Source organism: Salvelinus alpinus, chromosome 9 (assembly GCF_045679555.1).
Source record: "Salvelinus alpinus chromosome 9, SLU_Salpinus.1, whole genome shotgun sequence".
NCBI classification, from domain to species: domain Eukaryota; kingdom Metazoa; phylum Chordata; class Actinopteri; order Salmoniformes; family Salmonidae; genus Salvelinus; species Salvelinus alpinus.
Window position 1 is genome coordinate 61747514 of NC_092094.1, and position 20822 is coordinate 61768335.

The 20822-nt window shown below is 41.4% G+C and overlaps 1 protein-coding gene across 1 annotated transcript in view; it reads right to left on the minus strand.

Moving 5' to 3' along the window:
- mrpl23 (mitochondrial ribosomal protein L23) overlaps positions 1–15433 on the minus strand; it is a 121958-nt gene extending 106525 nt beyond the window's left edge. Inside the window, exon 1 of the mRNA XM_071326844.1 lies at positions 15295–15433. Within this exon, the coding sequence (XP_071182945.1) occupies positions 15295–15311 (17 nt within the window). The 5' untranslated portion in view covers positions 15312–15433. The remainder of the gene's footprint in view (positions 1–15294) is intronic.
- Positions 15434–20822: the final 5389 nt, after the last annotated feature.

Here is a 20822-nt window from a genome sequence, read left to right on the forward strand (position 1 = left end):
AACAGGGAAAGGGAATATACTTTCATTGCAGTAAGCAGGTTAATGCACATTACTTTTAACCAAAGAATGGTTTTTAGAACCAAAACATCTGCAGAAACATTGTGTACCCCAATCACCAAAAGTATCGACATTAGCAAAATTGCTTCGGTATGAGGGCAATGTCAGTACTTTTCAGTATCATTCCAGCTAAAGTTATTGTCTATCAAATTGTATAGGCTTATTAGGCTACTTTGCTCTCCTCCATCTTCAACGGCCCAACTCGCACACGACACAGAGGCGCCCACGTGGTTGGATAGCTCTCTAACATCTTGAAAGAGTGCATTGGGTATTATTTCATGTTCATTTTTTATAAAGAAAATGTCAAATACCACCCACAGACCTCACCACACCCCACACCAATCTCACCCCAACACCAAGCATATATTATCAGTTCTCCGTGTTCGACAAGTAGTATGAATCTGCGGCTCACAATAACTTCTTCTTCATCCTATGGAATGTATTCTCAGTGAATTTGTTGATGTTCCCCCCCCCCCCCCCCTGTTCAGAGAAATTAGTAATTGAAGTTGTTGGGTCCCATTCTACATCCTGATATTACCAGGTTCTGACTACTGGATATTAAGCAAGGAGATAAACAAAACCAAAGCACGGGTTGTGGTCCTACCTCCACCATGGACTTCTTACTGGGTAATTTGGGTGAACTAAGAATGTTTGTTTATATCCCCATTAGTGAGAATTTCTCCTTTGCCAAGATAATCCATCCACCTGACAGGTGTGGCATATCAAGAAGCTGATTAAACAGCATGATCATTACACAGCTGCATCTTGTGCTGGGGACAAAAGGTTTACTCTAAAACGTGCACTTTTGTCACACAACACAATGCCACAGATGTTTCAAGTTGAGGAAGCGTGCAATTGGCAGGCTGACTGGAGGAATGTCCACCAGAGAAGCATGGAATTCAAATGAGGAGATGGACAGATGCGAGAGGGAGAAGAGAGAAATTCTCCACTTAGGAGAAATGAGTAGACCTGTACCACCAACGCGACGACCAAATGCTCTTGGACTAGGAGAGAAAACATGGTCAGATGAAGAGCAGCTGGACTAGCAGTGTTCTCTGGGGTGATCCATGTCTCCATCAGGGACAAAAAGTCAAGGGACTGAAGGGCAGCATAGGCTGAGATGAACTCAGCATTCTTGACCACAGATAGCGTTTGGAACTGCCTGCCAGAGACCCGGAAATACAGTGTATTCGGAAAGTATTCAGACCCCTTGACTTTTTCCACTTCGTTACATTACAGCCTTATTCTAAAACAGATTTAAAACAGGTTTTTTTCATCATTAATCTATACACAATAGCCCATAATGACAAAAAAAATGGTTTAGAAATGTTTGCAAATTTATTAAAAATAAAAATATCACATTTACATACATTTAAGTAGTCTATTCAGACCCTTTACTCAGCTCTTTATTCAATCACCTTTGGCAGCGATTAAGCCTCGAGTCTTCTTACGTATGACGCTACAAGCTTGGCACACCTGTATTTGGGGAGTTTCTCCCATTCTTTCTCCCAGATCCTCTCAACAGAGAGGGCTTAGCGAGGTAACTTCGGTCAACTCTGGGTACAACTTCATCCGGAAACCAGATGTTGAATTGCATTGCATTTCAGGCAGATTTTTTATCTTGTGCGCATGCTTTAAGTGATAGAAATCTGAACGTACTACTAGAGCTTTGAAAAGTTGATGTAATTACACTTTCCTGTGGATATATACTCACATTCCTACCTGCAAAAATAATCAACCGCACGGACAACCGGAAAAGCACATTAAAATATATTTGTATCACCTTTCCTGATTGAAATGCTAATTTCTGCCCAGCATAGAATTCAACACAATGTTTCCAGGCAAGGTTAAACTCAGGCTAACTGGTACAATGAAAGTGGCTCACCATTTAACTAGGTATATTTCTATGGCAACGAATGCTTCAGAACTAACCTAATCTGGGGAAGGTTAACTAAGGACTTGCTCCATTTATCCTTCATGAAGTGTCTGAGCCACAAGTTGAGAACCAATTACATCAGATACCCCCCCGCTCGCAAAGATTGAGTTATTATCCCCTTCATTTGAGATAGACAACCAATTCTATATTTTATTAATCAAAATGTTTGTGTATAAAAAAATAGTGTTAAAATCACTACTATGGAACCAAAATAATTTTCCAATAATTTTGTTCTGAACAGAACCACAAATTATTTTCCCCCATTTGGTTCCACTGTTCCAACTAGCAAAATAAAGTTCTGAACTGGTTCAAACCAAAAGAAAGTACCGGTTTATATTGTTCCTTTCTGTTCCTTTTTCAGCCTGTGCAAACAATTTTGTACATTTCCTCATTAAATGACTTCACCAATAAGTGCAGATAGTATAAGCAAGCTAGTTGTTTACACGCACGACGAACAGACAAGTGTAGCCTATGACGCAACAGATATTTTGCAGGTAGGGAGAGAGCAAGAGAGATTTGAGGAGGAGGCTTGAAGTACTGGGAATCTTGTTATGAAATGCATTATCTGAATTAGGTCCACAGAATTATACCTAGGAGGAGAGCGGCTTCTATGCAGGGACTTTGAATGTCCTTTGAGCTAGCTAGCTAACAAGCTTGTGTGTGCAAAGCGGCATCATAAAACACATTACCTTTTTGTGGTTAATAAACCTAACGTGAAAATGTGATAAATAGACCAATGATTCTTCACATAATGAGTGCTTATTTAGTCACATTCAGAATTTAGGCAAACTATTATAATTTTACAACCAGGAAAAGGCGGAGCTATTTCTGCATATTAAACCTTCAACTAGCATTGGACAAGTTAATCCTTTCTTCTCTAGCTAATTAAACAACTCTCTCCTTATCTTCTGAATAATGCTTGTGATGTTCAGCACAGTAGCCAAGTCTCGCACATTATACCGGTAATATCATGGTACCAAACGTCATTATACCAACATTTTAGAATATTGTAGTACCGTTTCGTATGATACTACCAACTTTTTCAGCCCTATCGATCCAACGAACCTGCTGGCGCCTGTTAAAAATGTTTACAAAGTCAGTTTTGTATTAAAAAAAATCTGTTTTAATTTAAGCAACAGCCACTAGTCTCTTGTATGCGCAGGTACAATACCCACTTCACACTCATGCACATATCACGTGTGGCAGCTGTAATCAGCCAGCCGCATCCCCTACCAGCCCCACATCTGCTTCTCTCCGTCCAATCTCCACGCGTGTCTAATCCGGGGTAATGTTTATTCATTGTATCATTTCATTGCCTGTTTTAACTATGAGCACAGACCAGTCTGAGTAGACTTTGCAAGTTCACTGTCATGCAGCCTCAATTTAAGAGATGGAAAATGGAACACCACTTTGTGACAGGCATGCTTGCAGCTTTATAGCAAGGAAAACGACTTGTCTCTAGCCAAAAGTTTTTATTTTATTTTTATGACCCATATTACTGGAGAAGGGGGTTTTTCTTTCTGTCTTGATTCCCACACATTTCATATAATTTCACAAACCATGTCGCGGGCCGTTTTAAACTAATCCCAGGTCAATATTTATTGGTCTGATCACAAACAACGTTGTTCAGTCACGTAACCTAAAGTTGAAGTCGGAAGTTTACATACACCTTAGCCAAATACATTTAAACACAGTTATTCACAATTCCTGACATTTAGTCGTAGTAAAAATTCCCTGTCTTAGGTCAGTTAGGATCACCACTTTATTTTAAGAATGTGAAATGTCAGAATAATAGTAGAGAGAATGATTCATTTCAGCTTTTATATCTTTCATCACATTCCCAGTGGGTCAGAAGTTTACATACACTCAATTAGGATTTGGTAGCATTGCAATTAAATTGTTTAACTTGGGTCAAACGTCATTTTCGGTAGCCTTCCACAAGCTTCCCACAATAAGTTGGGTGAATTTTGACCCCATTCCTCCTGACATAGCTGGTGTAACAGTTAGGTTTGTAGGCCTCCTTGCTCACACACACTTTTTCAGTTCTGCCCACAGATTTTCTATAGGATTGAGGTCAGGGCTTTGTGATGGCCACTCCAAAGCCACCTTGACTTTGTTGTCCTTAGGCCATTTTGCAACAACTTTGGAAGTATGCTTGGGGTCATTGCCCATTTGGAAGACCCATTTGCGACCAAGCTTTAACTTCCTGACTGATGTCTTGAGATGTAATTCAATATATCCACATCATTTTCCTTCCTTATGATTCTATCTATTTTGTGAAGTGCACCAGTCCCTGCTGCAGCAAAGGACCCCTACAACATGATGCTGCCACACCCGTGCTTCATGGTTGGGATGGTGTTCTTTGACTTGCAAGCCTCCCCTTTTTCCTACAAAACATAACGATGGTCATTATGTCCAAACAGTTATATTTTTGTTTCATCAGACCAGGGGACATTTCTCCAAAAAGCACGATCTTTGTCTCTATGTGCAATTGCAAACCATAGTCTGGCTTTTTTATGGCAGTTATGAAGCCGTGGCTTCTTCCTTGCTGAGTGGTCTTTCAGGTTATGTCGATATAGAACTCGTTATACTGTGGATATAGATACTTTTGTACCCGTTTCCTCCGGCATCTTCAGAAGGTCCTTTGCTGATGTTCTGGGATTGATGTGCACTTTTCGCACCAAAATACGTTCATCTCTAGGAGACAGAGCGCGTCTCCTTCCTGAGCGGTATGACGGCTGCGTGGTCCCATGGTGTTTATACTTGCGTACTATTGTTTGTACAGATGAACATGGTACCTTCAGGCGTTTGGAAATTGCTCCCAAAAATTAACCAGACTTGTGGAGGTCTACAACAATTTTTCTGAGGTCTTGGCTGATTTATTTAGATTTTCCCATGATGTCAAGCAAAGAGGCATGAGTTTGAAGGTAGGCCTTGAAATACATCCACAGGTACACCTCCAATTGAATCAAATGATGTCAATTAGCCTATCAGAAGCTTCTAAAGCCATGTTATCATTTTCTGGAATTTTCCAAGCTGTTTAAAGGCACAGTCAACTTAGTGTATGTAAACTTCTGACCCACTGGAATTGTGATACAGTGAATTATAAGTGAAATAATCTGTCTGTAAACAATTGTTGGGAAAATTACTTGTGTCATGCACAAAGTAGATGTTAACAAACTATAGTTTGGCAAGTCGGTTAGGACAAGAAATTTGTGGAGTGGTTGAAAAACGAGTTTTAATGACTCCAACACAAGTGTATGTAAACTTCCGACTTCAACTGTAGATAGCTAACAACCTGGTAACTTGACAGTAGGTTTAGGCAAATTTGATTGGCACAGGAAGAAAGGAAAAGGGTCTGCTACTCATGAAATGTGCTTCAAAAAGGTAGGATTCATAGTAGAGGTTAATTAGGGACGATTTTTAACGCCGATTATATTGCAATCCATGAGAAGACTGCGTGGCAGGCTGACCACCTGTTACGCGAGTGCAGGCAGCAAGGAGCAATGGTAAGTTGCTAGCTAGCATTAAACTTATCTTATAAAAAAACATCTTAACATAATCACTAGTTAAACTAGCAATATCATCAACCATGTGTAGTTAACTAGCTTGTCCTGCGTTGCATATAATCAATACAGTGCCTGAAATTGTGTCACTTCTCTTGCGTTCAGTGTAAGCAGAGTCAGTGTATATGCAGCAGTTTGGGTCACCTGGCTCGTTGCGAACTGTGTGAAGACCATTTCTTCCTAACGATGACCGTAATTAATTTGCCAGAATTTTACATAATTATGACATAACATTTAAGGTTGTGCAATGTAACAGCAATATTTAGACTTAGGGTTGCCACCCGTTCAATAAAATACGGAACGGTTCCATATTTCACTAAAAGAATAAACGTTTTGTTTACGAAATGATAGTTTCCGGATTTGACCATATTAAATGACATAAGGCTCGTATTTCTGTGTGTTATTATGTTATAATTAAGTCTATGATTTGATATTTCATAGAGCAGTCGGACTGAGCGGTGGTAGGCAGCAGCAGGCTCGTAAGCATTCATTCAAACAGCACTTTCCTGCATTTGCCAGCAGCTCTTCGCAATGCTTGCAGCACAGCACTGTTTATGACTTCAAGCCTATCAACTCCCGAGATTAGGCTGGTAATACTGTAGTGCCTATAAGAACATCCAATAGTCAAAGGTCTATGAAATACAAATGGTATAGAGAGAAATAGTCCTATAATAACTACAACCTAAAACTTCTTACCTGGGAAGATTGAAGACTCATGTTAAAAGGAACCACTAGCTTTCATAAGTTCTCATGTTCTGAGCAAGGAACTTAAATGTTAGCTTTTTTACATGGCACATATTGCACTTTTACTTTCTTCTCCAACACTGTTTTTGCATTATTTAAACCAAATTGAACATCTTTATTTATTTGAGACTATATTGATTTGATTTATGTATTATATTAAGTTAAAATAAAGTGTTCATTGTCCATTCAGTATTGTTGTAATTGTCATTATTACAAATATATATAAAAATATTAAAAAATATTTTATTATTTATTTATTATTAAAATAAAAAGCAAATCGTCCAAATAATCGTTGTCGGCATTAAAAAAATCATAATTGGTCGACCTCTAATTCATATAGGCCTAATGTAAGCCTAAACTACATCAAAAATCGATTCGTTTTTGGTGCTCCTTAAATTCTGTTTGGTGCATAATGTTTTAAAAGTTGGGAGCAGTCTGTGGCGGTCGCAAAATTGTGTCAGCCGGTGATCATCAAGCAAATAACTGCCGGTCTCACCGTAATTGAATGTTAATTAGCATAAACGCATTAAGCATCTCCTGGCTTCTACGCATAGCCTACAAGCCACTGACGCAGACCTTTAGAACATACTTTTTTAAATGTATAATAAATCCATTTAATATAGCCTATGCCGTCACAATATATCCATTATTTAATTTAGACAGGTCTAAAGAAACATTAAATGAAGAAAATGTAGTCTATTTCAGAAGAATGGAATACTCAGAGTTGTCTTTATGTTAGGCCCTGATCTGGCTATGCCAAATGGCTGTGGGCTACACTAGTTCATTAGCAGACAAGATGTGCTTACAATTCAGTGGCATTATTTTATAGTATGAAGAACATATTTGAATAAGGCTGAATATAACAGAAAGGATCTCAAAGGAAGTCCGCAGATGTGGCTATTCTGTGTATTCTGCGTAGATTGAGGATAAAAATAAAAATGCGTAACAAAATGTGGGAAAAGTGAAGGGGTCTGAATACTCTCCCAGTCACCTTTTCCCGAGTCTTATCACTCCTTTTATCTGTGGAACAGCTTGTTGCGTTGTGGCCATAACCATTTAATCCATAGAAGGGTTTTGGAACCTCTAACCCTGGCAATTTGAAAATAAATGAACATTTTCAAGGAACAGAAACAGAACATAAGTGATCCATACTGTTCCTGAACAGATAAAGACAGAGGAAGAGGCGAAGTGAGAGGTTTCACTCATGCCAAAATCTGTCCAATGCGTTTCTCTGGGCTTATTTTGGGCCTAAGCTTGTCGCCTGCCTTGGAACGACTCCCATTGTTAGGGCGGAAATATAAGCATCTCGTCATTATATACACACATCTCTGATAGTATTTTCTGTTGGTCACGTCATTTTACTGTTTGGGGAAAAATGGAGCCGTTTGTTGACCTGTTAAATGAGGGTCAGTTAGTCGGCAGCAAAATTGACCGAAATGTGCATCCCTACTTCTTCATTATTTCCCCTAATCCAACCATCCCTCCCCTAATTGGAGTAAAATAATGGGTAACGATATTTAGGCTTTCACTTCCAGCTTATACATACCACACACATTTCAAGGGCAACATATTTTACATGAGTTATATTTTGTTTGTTTTTAGTCTCAGCCTTCTGCTACACTCCTCAACCCCTCCCATCCATCTCTGAAGACCATCCAGTTTTGATTTCTAGCTGACATATTGTTACACTGTATTGTGGTGTTTCACAAGTGCTGAAACTTTCTATTCTTACTAGTTTCTACAGAATATAAATGAAAGACAAACACCTTTGCTAAGAGTATTATATTATTGATCAATTGACTATGACTTATCATCTCACCTAGCGGTGCTATTTGAAGAGTTAGCTCCAAGTAAATGTTGCATTTCCTGAACCTGCGACCAAAAACAAGCTACATATGGGCAGCATCAAAACAAGTGATCTAATGATTCTGTCTCTTTACAGCAAAATCTGCAAAGCTGGGATGTTTGTTTCCATGTAAACTCAGCAAAAAAAGAAATGTCCCTTTTTCAGAACCCTGTCTTTCAAAGATAATTTGAAAAAAATCCAAATAACTTCACAGATCTTCATTGTAAAGGGTTTAAACACTGTTTCCCAGGCTTGTTCAATGAACCATAAACAATGAACATGCACCTGTGGAACGGTCGATAAGACACCAACAGCTTACAGACGGCAGGCAATTAAGGTCACAGTTATGAAAACTTAGGACACTAAAGAGGCCTTTCTACTGACTCTGAAAAATACCAAAAGAAAGATGCCCAGGGTCCCTGCTCATCTGCGTGAACGTGCCTTAGGCATGCTGCAAGGAGGCATGAGGACTGCAGATGTGGCCAGGGCAATAAATTGCAATGTCCGTACTGTGAGACGCCTGAGACAGCGCTACAGGGAGACAGGACAGACAGCTGATCGTCCTCGCAGTGGCAGACCACATGTAACAACACCTGCACAGGATCGGTACATCCAAACATCACACCTGTGGGACAGGTACAGGATGGCAACAACAACTGCCCGAGTTACACCAGGAACGGACAATCCCTCCATTAGTGCTCAGACAGAGGCTGGACTGAGGGCTTGTAGGCCTGTTGTAAGGCAGGTCCTCACCAGACGACATCACCGGCAACAACGCCGCCTATGGGCACAAACCCACCGTCGCTGAACCAGACAGGACTGGTAAAAAGTGCTCTTCACTGACGAGTCGCGGTTTTGTCTCACCAGGGGTGACGGTCGGATTTGCGTTCATCTTCGAAGGAATGAGCGTTACACCGAGGCCTGTACTCTGGAGCGGGATTGATTTGGAGGTGGAGGGTCCGTCATGGTCTGGGGTGGTGTGTCACAGCATCATTGGACTGAGCTTGTTGTTATTGCAGGCAATCTCAACGCTGTGCGTTACAGGGAAGACATCCTCCTCCCTCATGTGGTACCCTTCCTGCAGGCTCATCCTGACATGACCCTCCAGCATCACAATGCCACCAGCCATACTGCTCGTCCTGTGGGAGATTTCCTGCGAGACAGGAATGTCGGTGTTCTGCCATGGCCAGCGAAGAGCCCGGATCTCAATCCCATTGAGCACGTCTGGGACCTGTTGGATCAGAGGGTGAGGGCTAGGGCCATTCCCCCCAGAAATGTCCGGGAACTTGTAGGTGCCTTGGTGGAAGAGTGGGGTAACATCTCACAGCAAAAACTGGCAAATCTGGTGAGGTCCATGAGGAGGAAACGCATGTAGTACTTAATGCAGCTGGTGGCCACACCAGATACTGACTGTTACTTTTCATTTTGAACCCCCCTTTGTTCAGGGACACATTATTCCATTTCTATTAGTCACATGTCTGTGGAACTTCTTCAGGTTATGTGTCAGTTGTTGAATCTTGTTATGTTCATACAAATATTTACACGTTAAGTTATCTGAAAATAAACGCAGTTGACAGTGAGAGGACGTTTCTTTTTTTGCTGAGTTTATAACATTCTATAGCATAATCATTTAAATTGAAAAACGAAGTTTTGAATCCGGCGTCGTTTTGGGTATCACTTCATTAACCATGTGCCATGGAATCGGTACATCGAAAATCTCCTCAATATTTTTCAGCCTGTATGGCGCAGCAGTCAATTTTTTAGTCCTTAAATGAAACTAGTATACACTAACGTTCAAAAGTTTGGGGTCACTTACAAATGTTCTTGTTTTTGAAAGAAAATCAAATGTTTTGTCCATTAAAATAACATCAAATCGATCAGAAATACAGTGTAGACATTGTTCATGTTGTAAATGACTATTGTAGCTAGAAACGGCTGATTTTTTTGAGAATATCAACATAGGCGTACAGAGGCCCATTATCAGCAACCATCACTCCTGTCTTCCAATGGCACGTTGTGTAAGATAATCCAAGTTGAACATTTTAAAAAGGCTACATGATCATTAGAAATCATTGCAATTATGTTAGCACAGCTGAAAACTGTTGATCTGATTAAAGAAGCAATAAAACTGGCCTTCATTAGACTAGTTGAGTATCTGGAGCATCAGCATTTGTGGTTTCGATTACAGGCTCAAAATGGACAGAAACAAATAACATTCTTCTGAAACTCGTCAGCCTATTCTTGTTCTGAGAAATGAAGGCTACTCCATGCGAGAAAATGCCAAGAAACTGAAGATCTCGTAGAACACTGTGTACTACTCCCTTCACAGAACATTGCAAACTGTCTCTAACCAGAATAGAATGAGGAGTGGGAGGCCCCGGTGCACAACTGAGCAAGAGGACAAGTACATTAGAGTGTCTAGTTTGAGAAACAGACACCTCACAAGTCCTCAACTGGCAGCCTCATTAATTAGTACCTGCAAAAACACCAGTCTCAACATCAACAGTGAAGAGGCGACTCCGGGATGCTGGCCTTTTAGGCAGAGTTCCTCTGTCCAGTGACGGTGTTCTTTTGCCTATCTTAATCTTTTATTTTTATTGGCCAGTCTGAGATAGGGCTTTTTCAGCAGAAGGCCAGCATCCCGGAGTCGCCCCTACACTGTTGACGTTGAGACTTGTTATATGGGTACAATTGAATAAAGCTGCCAGTTGAGGACTTGAGAGCCATCCATTTCTCATTATTCACTTTGAACTGGACTGTGTGTTTACAGGCAGGTGCAACAGCTCAACGTTAGATAATTAGAACACATTTGCCAAAAGCCCAAAAAATACACCGGAATTGATTTCTGCGAATATGTAAATACCAAGCCATAAAAAACCAAGCCATAAGGTCGAAGGAATTGTCCGTAGAGCTCCGAGGCAGGAATGTGTCGAGGCACAGATCTGGGAAAGGGTACAAAAACATGTCTGCAGCATTGAAGGCCCACAAAAATACAGTGGCCACCGTCATTCTTAAATGGAAGAAGTTTGGAACCACCAAGACTCTTCATAGAATTAGCCACCCAGCCAAACTGAGCAATCGGGGGAGAAGGGCCTGGTCAGGAAGGTGACTAAGAACCCAATGGTCACTCTGACAGAGCTCCAGAGTTTCTCTGTGGAGATGGGAGAATCTTCCAGAAGGACAACCATCTCTGCAGCATTCCACCAATCAGGCCTTTATGATAGAGTGGCCAGGGAAGCCACTCCTCAGTAAAGTCACATGAGAGCCCGCTTGGAGTTTGCTTGAGACCAAGATTGAACTCTTTGGCCTGAATGCCAAGGGTCACATCTGGAGGAAACCCGGCACCATCCCTACGGTGAAGCAATAGGGTGGCAGCATCATGCTGTGGGGATGTTTTTCAGCGGCAAAGGAAAGTTGAACGGAGCAAAGCAGAGAGAGATCCTTGATGAAAACCTCACAACCTCAGACTGAGGCGAAGGTTCACCTTCCAACAAGACAACGACCCAAAACACACAGCCAAGACAACGCGGGAGTGGCTTCGGGACAAATCTCTGAATGTCCTTGAGTGGCCCAGCTAGAGCCCGGACTTGAACCCGAATTAACATCTCTGGAGAGACCTGAAAATAGCTGTGCAGCAACGCTCCCCATCCAACCTGACAGAGATTGAGAGGATCTGCAGAGAACCTCCTCAAATACAGGTGTGCCAAGCTTGTAGCATCATACCCAAGAAGACTCAAGGCTGTAATCGCTGCCATTGGAGCTTCAACAAAGCACAGAGTAAAAGGTCTGAATACTTATTAAAATGTCATTTCAGTTAGTTGTTTCTAAAAACCTGTTTTTGCTTTGTCATTATGGGTAGATTGGGGGGGGGAAACTATTTAATTCCATTTTAGAATTAGGCTGTAACATAATAAAATGGGGAAAAACTCATGAGGTCTGAATACTTTCCCAATGCACTGTATACTTGCTTGTGACTTGTAGTACAGTACATCATAGTAGCTGGCCAAAGTGATTAGAAATCACAAATCATTGCACGGGCCAAATAGAAAAGTACAGCATCATGCCTTGAGCACAGACAGAACAATGAGAGAGACATTTCACCGGATGTATAAATGTGAAGCATCTGCTTAGCGTTTCCACTCACTATCAAATATGGTAGCGAGAAGAAGCCTACTGGCAGGCACCATGAGAAGATGGAATGAGATGGATTTTGGCTGACATTTTCTCAACGATGAAACTTTTGATCTCAATAAAGTTCTGTTCCAAAACTAGAATCTGTTATGAACAGAGTGGACTACGTTTTGTAGAATTTACCTTTTGCAAAAGTGTATTTGTATATACAGTGGGGAGAACAAGTATTTGATACACTGCCGATTTTGCAAGTTTTCCTACTTACAAAGCATGTAGAGGTCTGTAATTTTTATCATAGGTACACTTCAACTGTGGGAGACGGAATCTAAAACAAAAATCCAGAAAATCACATTGTATGATTTTTAAGTAATTAATTTGCATTTTATTGCATGACATAAGTATTTGATACATCAGAAAAGCAGAACTTAATATTTGGTACAGAAACCTTTGTTTGCAATTACAGAGATCATACGTTTCCTGTAGTTCTTGACCAGGTTTGCACACACTGCAGCAGGGATTTTGGCCCACTCCTCCATACAGACCTTCTCCAGATCCTTCAGGTTTCGGGGCTGTCGCTGGGCAATACGGACTTTCAGCTCCCTCCAAAGATTTTCTATTGGGTTCAGGTCTGGAGACTGGCTAGGCCACTCCAGGACCTTGAGATGCTTCTTACGGAGCCACTCCTTAGTTGCCCTGGCTGTGTGTTTCGGGTCGTTGTCATGCTGGAAGACCCAGCCACGACCCATCTTCAATGCTCTTACTGAGGGAAGGAGGTTGTTGGCCAAGATCTCGCGATACATGGCCCCATACATCCTCCCCTCAATACGGTGCAGTCGTCCTGTCCCCTTTGCAGAAAAGCATCCCCAAAGAATGATGTTTCCACCTCCATGCTTCACGGTTGGGATGGTGTTCTTGGGGTTGTACTCATCCTTCTTCTTCCTCCAAACACGGCGAGTGGAGTTTAGACCAAAAAGCTCAATTTTTGTCTCATCAGACCACATGACCTTCTCCCACTCCTCCTCTGGATCATCCAGAGGGTCATTGGCAAACTTCAGACGGGCCTGGACATGCGCTGGCTTGAGCAAGGGGACCTTGCGTGCACTGCAGGATTTTAATCCATGACGGCGTAGTGTGTTACTAATGGTTTTCTTTGAGACTGTGATCCCAGCTCTCTTCAGGTCATTGACCAGGTCCTGCCGTGTAGTTCTGGGCTGATCCCTCACCTTCCTCATGATCATTGATGCCCCACGAGGTGAGATCTTGCATGGAGCCCCAGACCGAGGGTGATTGACCGTCATCTTGAACTTCTTCCATTTTCTAATAATTGCGCCAACAGTTGTTGCCTTCTCACCAAGCTGCTTGCCTATTGTCCTGTAGCCCATCCCAGCCTTGTGCAGGTCTACAATTTACCCCTGATGTCCTTACACATCTCTCTGGTCTTGGCTATTGTGGAGAGGTTGGAGTCTGTTTGATTGAGTGTGTGGACAGGTGTCTTTTATACAGGTAACGAGCTCAAACAGGTGCAGTTAATACAGGTAATGAGTGGAGAACAGGTGGGCTTCTTAAAGAAAAACTAACAGGTCTGTGAGAGCCGGAATTCTTACTGGTCGGTAGGTGATCAAATACTTATGTCATGCAATAAAATGCAAATTAATTACTTAAAAATCCTACAATGTGATTTTCTGGATTTTTGTTTTAGATTCCGTCTCTCACAGTTGAAGTGTACCTATGATAAAAATTACAGACCTCTACATGCTTTGTAAGTAGGAAAACCTGCAAAATCGGCAGTGTATCAAATACTTGTTCTCCCCACTGTATATATATTTTTTCCATTGTGTTTATGCGTTCAAACGCAAATTGAGTCATTGCACACGAGCACTTCTGAAGAGGCGTTCCCTAACGGGAATATGCAGACAACTGCTAGAACGGGCCAATGGGATCTCGCTAGCACGTGCTTGGCTATGCCCACCTCCTTGCTTGTTCCGCCCACTGACTAATTTGTTCCTATTGGAAACGAGAGGCTTGGTTAAGTGATACAAATCTTTGCTTTGAGTTTAACACGTGCGCTAGCCTATTAGCCACGTTATGACAGACTTGTGATCATTGCACTTGCTAGTTTGATTGTATTGACATTCCCAGACCTTTTTTTCTTCAGAATATTGAGTCATTGAAACAGTGCATCCCGAATGGGTGGTGCTGCAAACAACGTACCAGGCCATCTCTGATACAACCTGAGAGCAATATTTGTTGGACTGCCAAGAAATGTACTGGTGAAATATATGAATCATGCATTGAACAGCATCCATCTATTCTGACCAACAACGCCTTACTGTACATTTTTATTTAAAATGTAACCTTTCTTTAACTAGGTAAGTCAGTTAAGAACAAATTCGTATTTACAATGACGCCTTACCGGGGAACAGTGGGTTAACTTGTTCAGGGGTAGAAAGACAGATTTTTACCGTGTCAGCTCGGAGATTCAATCCAGCAACACTTCGACTACTGGCCCAACGCTCTAATCACTAGGCTAATCACTAGGCTACCTGCCGCACATCATGGATTTTTTTGTCAAATATGATTTATTTTTAAAACCTCTTATAAAGTTGGTTTTGTAGCATAAACTGGGAATTTGATACTATTGACTGACATGATTGTCTTAATATACGCAAAGCAGTTAACGCTGTCAGTTCCACTTTAACTCGTGGAGTTGATGTTAATCAGCTAAGCAACATACTGTTTGACAAGTAAGCAACTAACTAGCTAAATAATATAGTTAGTTGGAAAGATAGCTTTCTTGATCTACAGAAAACTAAACTAACGTTACTTGCCTCTGTCTATGGTCTTTTTACAACAATAACTGGCGATTTGGCTAGCTACGGTATTAGATACCTTTACAGTTACGGCAGCTAACTAACTAGCCTACATGTAAAGATAACGTTTGCTACGTGAGCAGACTGATTTTTCTGAAGGCGACTTGAAGCACAGTGGCATTATATATAATAACTGCAACTTACATTAATCTTCTTGCCATGGTTGTAGCCCCGTGTTTTGATAAATAAACTGTCTGTGTGTGTTATATTTTCAAGGACTTCCAAACAGCTTCTCCACAGCGACAATAAAGAAAGTACTTCCGGGTCACGGAATATCGAAAATGTTCCAAGTAAAGGTCCCCCACTTAAAAGTAGAAAAGTGTAATTAACCTGTATTTATTCATGATCTATACAGTACCTGTCAAAAGTTTCGACACACCTACTCATTCAAGAGTTTTTCTTTATTTTACTATTTTCTACATTGAAGATTAATAGTGAAGACGTCAACACTATGAAATAACACATATGGAATCATGTAGTAACCAAAAAAATGCTAAACAAATCAAAATACATTTTATATTTGAGATTCTTCAAAGTAGCCACTCTTACATTGATGATAGCTTTGCATATGCATGGCAGTCTATCAACCAGCTTCATGAGGTGGTAACCTGGAATGCATTTCAGTTAACAGGTGTGCCATGTTAAAAGTTCATGTGTGGAATTTCTTTCCTTCTTAATGTGCTTGAGCCAATCAGTTGTGTTGTGACAAGGTAGGGGTGGTATACATAAGATAGCCTTATTTTGTAAAAGTTCAAGTCCATATTATAGCAAGAACAGCTCAAATAAGCAAAGAGAAACAACAGTCCATCATTACTTTAAGACATGAAGGTCAGTCAATGGCAGAAAATGTCTAAAACTTTGAAAGTTTCTTCAAGTAGTCACAAAAACCATCAAGCGCTATGATGAAACTGGCTCTCATGAGGACCACCACAAGAAAGGAAGACCCCGAGTTACCTCTGCTGCAGAGGATAAGTTCATTAGAGTTACCAGCCTCAGAAATTGCAGCCCAAATAAATGCTTCAGAGTTCAAGTAACAGACACATCTCAATATCAACTGTTCAGAGGGGACTGCGTGAATCTGGTCTTCATGGTCGAATTGCTGCAAAGAAACCACTACTAAAGGACACCAAAAAGAAGAAGAAACTTTCGTGGGCCAAGAAACACAAACAATGAACATTAGACTGGTGTTAATCTGCCCTTTGGTCTGATTTGAGATTTTTGGTTCCAACCGCCGTGTCTTTGTGAGACGCAGAGTAGGTGAACGGATGATCTCCGCATGTGTGGTTCCCACCGTGAAGCATGGAGGAGGAGGTGTGATGGTGTGGGGGTGCTTTGCTGGTGACACTGTGATTTATTTAGAATTGAAGGGATACTTAACCAGCATGGCTACCACAGCATTCTGCAGCGATACGCCATCCCATCTGTTTTGCACTTAGTGGGACTATCATTTGTTTTTCAACAGGACAATGACCCAACACACCTCCAGGCTGTGTAAGGGCTATTTGACGAAGAAGCAGAGTGATGGAGTGCTGCATCAGATGACCTGGCCTCCACAATCACCCGACCTCAACCCAATAGAGATGGTTTGGGATGAGTTGGACCACAGATTCCTTCAAGACTGTTGGAAAAGCATTCCAGGTGAAGCTGGTTGAGAGAATGCCAAGTGTGTGCAAAACTGTCATCAAAGCAAAGGGTGGCTACTTTGAAGAATGTCAAATATAAAATATATTTTGATTTGTTGAACAGTTTTTTGGTTACTACATGATTCCATGTGTTATTTCATAGTTTTAATGTCTTCACTAGAAAATAGTAAAAAATAAAGAAAAACACTTGAATGAGTAAGTGTGTCCAAACTTTTGAAAGGTACTGTTTATATATATATATATATATATATATATATATATATGCTTTTATTTATTTATACACACATACACCACCATTCAAAAGTTTGGGTCTTACAAATGTCCTTATTTTTTTTAGAAAAACAGACTAGATGGCCAGCATCCCAGAGTCGCCTCTTCACTGTAGACGTTGAGACTGGCGTTTTCTATTTAATGAAGCTGCCAGTTGAGGACTTGTGAGGTGTCTGTTTTTCAAACTAGACACTCTAATGTACTTGTCCTTTTGCTCAGTTGTGCACCAGGGCCTCTCACTCCTCATTCTATTCTGGTTAGAGACAGTTTGCACTGTTTCGTGAAGGGAGTAGTACACAGTGTTCTAAGAGATCTTCAGTTTCTTGACATTTTCTCACCTGGAATAGCCTTCATGTCTCAGAACAAGAATAGACTGACGAGTTTCAGAAGAAAGTTATTTGTTTCTGGCCTTTTGAGCCTGTAATCGAACTCACAAATGCTGATCCCTTTTTCCTACAAACATAACGATGACTATTATGGCCAAACAGTTATATTTTTGTTTCATCAGACCAGAGGACATTTCTCCAAGAAGTAAGACTTGTGAAGGTCTACCATTTTTTTCTGAGGTCTTGGCTGATTTCCTTTGATTTTCTCATGATGTCAAGCAAAGAGGCACTGAGTTTGAAGGCAGGCCTTAGTAATACATCCACAAGTAGACTCAAATTATGTCAATTAGCCTACCAGAAGCTTCTAAATGAAGCTTCTAAGCCATGACATCATTTTCTGGAAATGTCCAAGCTGTTTAAAGGCACAGTCAACTTAGTGTATGTAAACGTCTGACCCACTGGAATTGTGATACAGTGAATTATAAGTTAAATAATCTGTCTATAAACAATTGTTGTAAAAGTACTTGTGTCATGCATAAAGTAGATGTCCTAACCAACTTGCCAAAACTATAGTTTGTTAACAAGAAATTTGTGGAGTAGTTGAACAATGAGTTTTAATGACTCCAACCTAAGTTAATGTAAACATTCCAGCTACAATAGTAATTTACAACATTAACAATGTCTACACTGTATTTAGATACATCTGATGTTATTTTAATGGACAAAAAAAATTGCTTTTCTTTAAAGAACAAGGACATTTGTAGGTGACCCCAAACTTTTGAACGGTAGTGTATATATATATATTGTGGTATCCCAGGAGGTCTACCCCGGGGGATGGTAATAGAGGGGAGGTACGTGAGGCGACGTTGGCTCCCTCTGCTGGGATACGGGAGCTGGGCACCCCGACACAGACAGCTCGAAGTGGAGGTAATTAGAGGAAAGTGCCAACCATCTCTGGAGGCCAAATAAAAGGAGCGCGGTGACACACCGCGAAGGAGAACGGGGAGAGACCGACACCCAGCCAAAGTAGAGAAGGACCGAGCCAAACCTAAGTGATTTTCTTTGTTATGTTTATTTTCTGTCTTAGTAAAGTTGTTTTTGCGGACTAAAGCCTCCCTGTCTCTGTGTCAATCTCTGCACGCTCAACCCAACACCCCATGGTTTACCACAATATATATATATGTATTGTCTAAACATGAACAGTTATTCATATTTTCTCATATATAAGTGACATTTGCATTACATTTGGGTTCAAAATGTTTTGCCAAATAAATGCCCCCAATGCAATACACTGGATATGAAATACATATTGGCTTACAGAGAGAAAATATTCTAGTTGCCGAAGTAGACCTAGCGAAGATAGCTATGGAACATGGCTGATGAAAAAATGTATTCATGCGGTTGAAAAGATTATGAGATGGGAGTTCTGTCGGGATACCACCGGGACGCTAGCAAAGATGGGAGAAGATGAATATTGGGACGGAGACGGAAATGTGGATTTCGGAGGCGGAATGGAGGTGAAAAGAGGTTGAAGAGAATGAGCAAAGCAGAGGTTGAATTTGAAGCTGATCAAAGATGGTGATAAAAAGGAAGATGGTCAAGTACAAACCGAGTGAGCTGTCCTCCATATACCGAGTTCTGGAGGTGAAATGGAAGTGAATGAGAGAGGTTTCAGTGAGGTGGAAGGTGTGGTGAGGAACTCGGAGCCCGAGCCTTGCATCGGTTATGGACATGGCTATGATAAAGATGAGTTTGGCCACAGTGGGAGTGGGATTCTTGGAGAAAGTGGATCCAGGCCTTTTGGCTGATCCATATTTGTTATCAGGTTGGGTGGGAAAGATGTTAGGTACTGTTAAACTGATGAAGGTAACCCTAAGTGGATTTGTGATGTTTGTTTGTGTTTCTTCCTCCCAGAGTGAGCAGGCTCTCTGTGCCACGCAACTCGGGTCAATATCTGTTTCTTGCTTTGCTCATAGGAACAGGGCACCATTGAAAGGACCGATTTCTGGAGCAGCGTTATGTGTGGAGGTGGAGCAATTGAAGTTAAAGATTCCTGGTGTTTGTGAGCCCGCCGCTCCCAGTGGGGAGCGTGGTGAAGCAGAGGTGACACAGTCTGTCCTTTTGAGTTTTGAAAGAGAGTCTTTACCCCGACAAAGTCATCTTAGGCTATATCAGTTGTCCTGTTAGATATTTTGTGCTGGACCTACTGCGGTGTTTCAGGTGGCATGTTTATGGTCATGTTGTAGGAGTGTAGGAGTGTAGGAGGGAGATTCCAATACATGTGAAGTGTGCAGGAGGGCATGGGACAGAGGACTGTGTAGTTTTGGTGCAAAAAGTTGTATGTGTCAAATGTAGGGGTGCCCGTGTTGCTGGGGATTGGAAGTGTCCGGGTGCGAGAGAGGCAGGTTGAGGTGGCCAGGATCTGAGTAGTGCAGAAGGTGTAGAGAAGGATGGCGAAAGGCCTGTTTTGACTGCATGCTGTTCACTGACAGATTTTCCACGCGTTCCCGACCGTAGGCAATTGCCTTGTTATGGGCTACACACAATCCAAGCTAGGCTATCAAAAAAAAGGTATTGATCCTCTGTGGCTAAATTATAGGCCTACTGCTGGTGTAGTATTCAGATTTATTTGATTTATTTCTGAACAGATGGCAGTAATTCTATAATTTTGGCAAATGTATTTCAATTCGTCAGGGGTGCTGCAGCACCACCAGCATCCTTCCCACGGCTCTGGTTCTATAAGGAAATAAATGATGAAGTGCAACTCTGGAGGGATGGTAGTTGCAGGCTCATGTCTATCAGAGCAGAGAGCAGGAAGGATTTCATACAAAGTGAATCTCATTCTGATAGAGATACTGGCATGCTTCTCTCTCGCACCACAGCAACTGCAAGGAGTTGGTCTCTAGGCTACAATGTTGCGCAAATCATAAACCCGGGCTGGCCCAACCCGAATCAACTCTAGGAATGTCAGGCACGGGCTGAAAACGTTTTCACATAAGGCTACGTTTTTTTTAGGTGGCAGGATAGGAGGCAACTCGAATTAACTGTGGTCGCTTTTATTCACATTTTTACATTGCAAACAGTGAAAACGTGGTTTCATGCCACGAGAGGTACCGGATCCTGGCAAATAGGTTCCGGAAAGAAACAGTCCAAAATTGAGAGGTGCCGGATCCTGTTCCAGCAGGATCCTTCTCAAATGAAGCACTGACATGTATTTTGTCTTGACAATTCACACTCTGAATGGCACACATACACAATCCATGTCTCAATTGTTTCAAGGCTTTAAAAACCTTCTTTAACCTGTCTCCTCCCCTTCATCTACACTGATCTACACTGACAGTAGCAGATCAAATCATGACGTCAGTGATCTTCAGGTCGGAAAGTCGGAGCTCTAGAAAGATGCCAGAGTTTCCAACTTCGAATTCCGAGTTGG